Genomic DNA, 5,900 nt, shown 5'->3' on the forward strand with positions numbered 1-5,900 from the left:
CCCTGGGCCTTCCTTTTACTCCCTATATATCTAAAGAACAATTTTTTGTTATCCTTAACTTGGGATGCCATCCTCAGCTCCATGGTAGCTTTGGCCTGTCTAACTGCCTCCCTACAAGAGCGAGCAGAGGAGGTATACTCCTCTTTAGTAATCTCTCCCCGTTTCCACTTTTTATATGCCCCCCTTTTAGCCCGTAGACTGCTCTGGATTTCTCTGGTCAGCCAAGGAAGCCTCTTGGCCCCTTTCCCCCTTTTTCCCCGCATCGGGATCGTCTCCCTCTGTGCCCGAAGGATCACAGTCACCCTTCCTGGGCTCCCAACTCCTTAAAACTCTTACTCTACTGGCTTAGTGGATGCTGGGAGAGCAGTGAACATGATATACTGTACCTTGATTTTAGCAAGACTTTTGATATGATCTCCCACAACATTCTTACTGGAAAGCTAAGGAATTCCAGTTTGGATAAATGGACCGTAAGGTGAATAGTAAACTGGCTGGATCACCAGACTCAAAGGGTAGTAAACAATGGTTTGAAATCTAGCTGGTAGCCAAGTGTCCCAGCTGTTGGTCCTCAGGCCAATTTTGTTCAACATCTTCATCAATGATCTGGAAGATGAGATGAAGTGCATCCTCAGCAAGTTTGCCGATGATGCCAAGCTGTGGGGGAGTAGAAGATACACTGGAGGGTAGAGCTAAGATTCAGAGAGACCTCGACAAATTGGAGGATTGTACAAAAAGAAATCTTATGAAGTTGAATAAGAAGTACAAAGTCCTGCACATAGGATGGAACAACCCCATACATCAGTACAGGCTGGGGACTGACTGGCTAAGCAGCAGCTCTGCAGAAAAGGATCCTGGGGGATACAGTGGCCAATAAGCTGAATATGAGCCAGTAGTGTGCCATTGTTGCAAAGAAGGTTACCAGCATACTGCACTGCATTAACAGTGTATTGCTATTAAATCAAGGGAAGTGATTATTCCTCTCTTTTCAGTACTGGTGAGGTCACATTTGGAGTTTTGAGGGCCCCACAACAGAAAGGATGTAGATAAATTAGAGAAAGTCCAGCAAAGGGCAACAAAAATGGTTAGGGGGCTGGGGCACATGACTTATGGGGAGAGGCTGGGGGAACTGGGCTTACTTAGTCTGCAGAGAGAAGACTGAGAGGGAGATTTAATTACCTTCAACTTTAACTTTCATCTACCTGAAGGGTGGTTCCAAAGTGGATGGAGCTAGACTGTTCTGTGGTGGCAGCTGACAGAACAAGGAGCAATGGTCTCAAGTTGCAGCAAGGGAAATTTAGTTAGATATAAGGAAAAACTTTCTCAGCAGGAGGGTAGTGAAGCACTGGAACAGGTTTATCCAGAGAGCTTGTGGAATCTCCATCCCTGGAGGCTTTTAAGACCTGGCTAGCCAAAGCCTTGGCTGGGATGATCTAGTTGGGGGTGGTCCTGCCATAAACAGGGGGGTGGACCTGACCTCCTGAGGTCCCTTCCATCCCTATTTTTCTATGATTCTCACAGCCCTTGGCAATAATATTTATGAAGTTGTAGGAGATAGGTGAGGTACTAGAGGGCTGGAAAGGGCCAATATAGTTCCCCTCTTTAAAAAAGGCAAAAAGCAGGACCTGGGGAACTACAGACCAGTTAGCCTCATGTTAATACCTGGGGAGAGCATACACTAAGGAAGAGGCTCACAAGACTGACCACAAGCAGAGAGCATTGATTTACTAACAACAAAACATGTCAAACAAACTTAATTTCCTTCTTTGACAAAGTATCTACTTGGGTGGATGAAGAGAATACTGTGGATACAGTGTATCTGAATTTTAGCTAGGCTTTCCACCTCATGAACAAATTGGAGAAATGTGGGCTAGACAAAACTATTATAAGGTGGATAGACAACTGGCTTTATAGCTACAAGCAAAGGGAATTATAATCAGGAATGGATCTAGGGCAGGCACCCTTTGATTCTTTGTCCATCCACAGTTTAAATCCCAACTGCCTGGCAGTGCCGGCACCATTTTTACTCAGGCAGTGCTGAAGGAATCAATTGACTTCATGGTTCATTATAATTTGTTTGATTCTTTCTGAACTCTTAATACCATCAGTGTTAACCACCCTCTTTCCTTTTTAATAGTCTTTAATGGTTTCATTACTCAAGCTACCTTTATTTCTGCAATGCTGCTGGCTGTTAGCTGCTCCTAGTAATGTAGCTCCTTTTTCTCAGCCCTGCAGACTGTTTTTTTTTAAACTCTGGTTAAAAATATTAATTCAGGTGTGGAAATATTAACTCAGGTGAACGTCCATTCAGGTGTGGAAATCACTTTCAATGAAGCATTGGAGGTACTATTCAGATACTCAAGAAGGCTTGATTTTGTTTTATGAATCTAGAAAAGAAACATTTAACTATAATGACTCCAGGACTAATGAAACAACATCTTTGGATTCTTTTTGCCTAGTTTGTTATGTTTTGAAACATACTATATGATATAGCAAATTAATGCGCATTCCAACATAGTGTTTTGTTCTTTTTCTCTCTCTCTCTAATCTCAAATTGCATACTATAGTTCTAGGTCCTTACTTATTAGTGAAGCTTCTCTTTTTTTTTTAACTGGTGAAAAATGTATGTAGTGTTTTGTTAAGCCTTTCTCAGAACCATTGGGTGTTGGCTGAAGTCAAAGCTGGGGAAGGCAATATTTTACAGTTAGGGTGGCCAAAATCTGGAACCAACTTCCCAGGGAAGTGGTCCTCACCCCTACCTTGGGCAAATTCAAGAGGAGGTTGGATGATCACTTGTCTGGGGTCTTGTGAACCCAACATTAATTCCTGCCTGTGGCAAGGGGTCAGGCTAGATGATCTGTTCAGGTTCCTCCTGACCCTAGCTACTATGAAACTATGGAAGATGGCTGGGGTGCATCAGTGCTCCTGCTGGGATTTAAACCTAAAGGTTCCTGCACTCAGGGTCAAGCCAATCACGATCTTTTGGGTCCAGAGGTAATTTTACCCAGGGTCAGATTGGTATGGCCTGTGGGAGTTTTGCCTTTGTCTGTAGTGGGGGCAATTAGTGAGTGTATTTTAACAAACTTTCCAGCAGTGGGATGTTGGTCACCATGGTCCCGCTGCTCTCCTTGTAGCAGATTAGGATGTTACATCTTGTGGTTGTGTCAGGGTTGACTTGTGTAGTTCTGCTAATAGTTTAGACAATGGATTTGTATGGGATGGTTTGGACATAGGTGATCCTACCTCAGCCAGGGGGTTGGACTTGATGACCTCTGGGTATCCTTTCTTCTTCTTCCTACTTCGTCATGATTTTATGAAACAAGAGGATTCTTCACTACACTGGAATACACTTCATTACATATGTTCACGGCTGAGGCCCCTGGCCAGTGAGCTGGGAACCAAAGGCAGTTCAAGTCTGTGTGCAGGCAAGTGATCTTAAGTCTATTTCTGGCCGGGACTGGATTAAGATTTTTTGAGAGAGGAGCTAAGGCATAAGGAGGGGGTATAGCTCAGTGGCAGAGCATTTGACTGCAGATGAAGAGGTTTCCCCAGTTCAAATCTGGGTGCCCCCTTTCAAAGCTAGTTTTGGGGGCTGGACCTGATGATTTGTAAGGTCCCTTCCAGAAAGGGTGACTGGTGCCTCCTGAGTTGTGTGAGGCACAGCTTGTGGGCAGGGCAAAAGCCCCATATCCACTGCTGTGCTGTGCTGTGGCTTAGTGCCCCCCACGGGGCAAAACAACTGCCCTGTCCTGAGTGGTGCTTAGTCGGGGGTCAATCTCGGGGGGCGGATGTACCCCCCTACCAGTCACCTGCGCCTTCCAACCCCTAATATCTATGAACCTGTTCCAGGTGAGAATTGCACAATAGCAGAATCACACTAAAATTAGCAGATTTTTCCCCACACGATACAGAAGTAACTTGTGGGCCTTGCTGCCATGAAAGGCTGAAGCGGAGTGGGATTCAAGGAAGGATAATGAAAATCTGCGGGGTTTCTACAGCACAGCTGAAGAGGAGCGCGACACAGGGGCCCCTCTGCAGCATCCGCCGGGGCCAAGCGCCGACACCCCTGCCCAGAGCCGGAACACTTGGCTCCGCCCGCCTGCCCTTGGCGCGGGGCAGTGACGCCATCGACCGGCGCCGGCCTGGAGCGGGGCTGAGAGGAAGGAGCTGCGCCGCCGCCGCCATGGGGGGAGGAGACCTGGTGCGGGGTCGGGGCGGGTGGCAGGGCCTGACTCTGTCTCGCCTGGGGCTGGCCGCAGAGGCTGGGAGGCGGCTTCCCCACTGCCGAGGGGAGCCGGCAGCCCCGGGCCCTGCCCTCGGCAGTTGTTTTGTCCCGTGGGCCGGCGCAGGGGAAGGCTCCCGGCGTCGTGCTGGGGTGGTGGCCCCCCAGGGCAGGGGTTGCAGCCAGTTGTGTCCGGGGCCCTGCCTGGCACCAGGCAGCCTCTGGCCGAGACAAGTGGCACTCGCGCTCCCTGCCCCAGTTTCGCTCAGCCGAGGGGCCCCAGGCACCTGGGATCCCTTCAGGGGTGTGGTGGGGTGCCACACAGGAGCAGCCCCTTGAGATCCCTTTGGGGGTGCCATGGGCACCATGCAGAGTTAGCCCCTCAAGATCCCTTCGGGGGGTTTGTGGGGTGCCTCGCAGCAGCAGGCCCCTGAGATCCCTTCAGGGGTATTGTTGGGGCGCCATGCACAGTTATCCCTTCGAGATCCCTTCAGGGGTACTGTGAGGCACCATGCAGTTATCTCCTCAAGATCCCTTTGGGGGATGCCATTGGGCACCATGCAGAGTTATCTCCTTGAGATCCCTTCAGGGGTGCCACAGGGCACCAATGCAGCAGAAGTCATGTTAGGTGTGCAAACATGATTCATGGGATGATGAACCCAGAGATGCCCAGTAGGAATCCATGGTGTCCAAAGCCTTCTGCTGTGCTGTGGTTTTTCTAAGTGCTTGGCCATGGGAGAATCACTTTCTCATTTTTCTGTGCTTAACGAGTGAGAACTCAGAACAGGCATTTGCTGAGGGGGGCCTTGAGTCTAACAAGGGCTGTCTTGAGTTTGAAAAGTTGGAGAGCCACTGCTCTATTCCCTCCTTCCCCCCCAAAACATCTGTGTGTATACAAACACAATATACGTCAGGTTCTTAAAGAGATCCCCAAGACAGCTGTTTTACAAAGCTCAAGGGTTAGAAGGCAAAGAAACTTTAAGTTAAGGTTGTATCTCCAAATCTACCCCTTCCCCACAAAATATTTGAGCCTCAGCTCTATCCTGTTTGCTAGAGGCTTTGCAAGTGGTAAAGGGGGAACTGCCTTGTGCTTTTGTTGTTGTTGATTATTACTTGGTGTGTTGGTTGTGTGTGCAAAGTAACAGCTTAATGAGTGGAAGATGAGGTCCTGGTCTTGCATCCTTTGCATAATTGCAGGTCTTGGTGATGGTAAAGAGGCTGAGCATGTGAGAAATGCAGCAGCAGTCCCTAAATTATCTCAGTAACCTGCTTTCAGTATTGATACACTGAAGTACTGTGAATGTATGCAGGGAAAGATTCTTTTAAATATGACGTTTGTCCCAACAGTACGCCTTTCGTTCACGCTCATGGGGCTCCTTTGAGAACTTTGCATTCCCTTTCACTGAAAGGGTTTATGGACATGGCGAGGGTTTAGGGGCATAGCATTCAAAAGGCATTCCCTAGTAAAAGAAGACTTTCTGGGTTCCCAATCTATGTAGAATCTGAAGAAGAGCTGGCACCCTCAGACCCTGCGCAATGTGGAGAAGGTGTGGAAGGCTGAACAGAAACATGAAGCTGAGCAGAAGAAGATCGAGGAGTTGCAGCGGGAGCTGCAGGAGGAGCGAGCCCGGGAAGAGATGCAGCGCTATGCAGAGGACATGGGAACAGTCAGGTAAGCATT

The 5,900-nt window shown here is 48.4% G+C and overlaps 1 protein-coding gene across 1 annotated transcript in view; it reads left to right on the plus strand.

Moving 5' to 3' along the window:
- Positions 1-4,063: 4,063 nt before the first annotated feature.
- Positions 4,064-5,900, plus strand: part of CWC25 (CWC25 spliceosome associated protein homolog) — a 14,968-nt gene continuing 13,131 nt past the window's right edge. The window contains exons 1-2 of the mRNA XM_006022569.3: positions 4,064-4,198; positions 5,719-5,891. Coding sequence (XP_006022631.1) covers positions 4,181-4,198; positions 5,719-5,891 — 191 coding nt within the window. The 5' untranslated portion in view covers positions 4,064-4,180. The remainder of the gene's footprint in view (positions 4,199-5,718; positions 5,892-5,900) is intronic.

The sequence above is a fragment of the Alligator sinensis genome, unplaced genomic scaffold (assembly GCF_000455745.1).
Source record: "Alligator sinensis unplaced genomic scaffold, ASM45574v1 scaffold886_1, whole genome shotgun sequence".
Classification (NCBI taxonomy): Eukaryota; Metazoa; Chordata; order Crocodylia; family Alligatoridae; genus Alligator; species Alligator sinensis.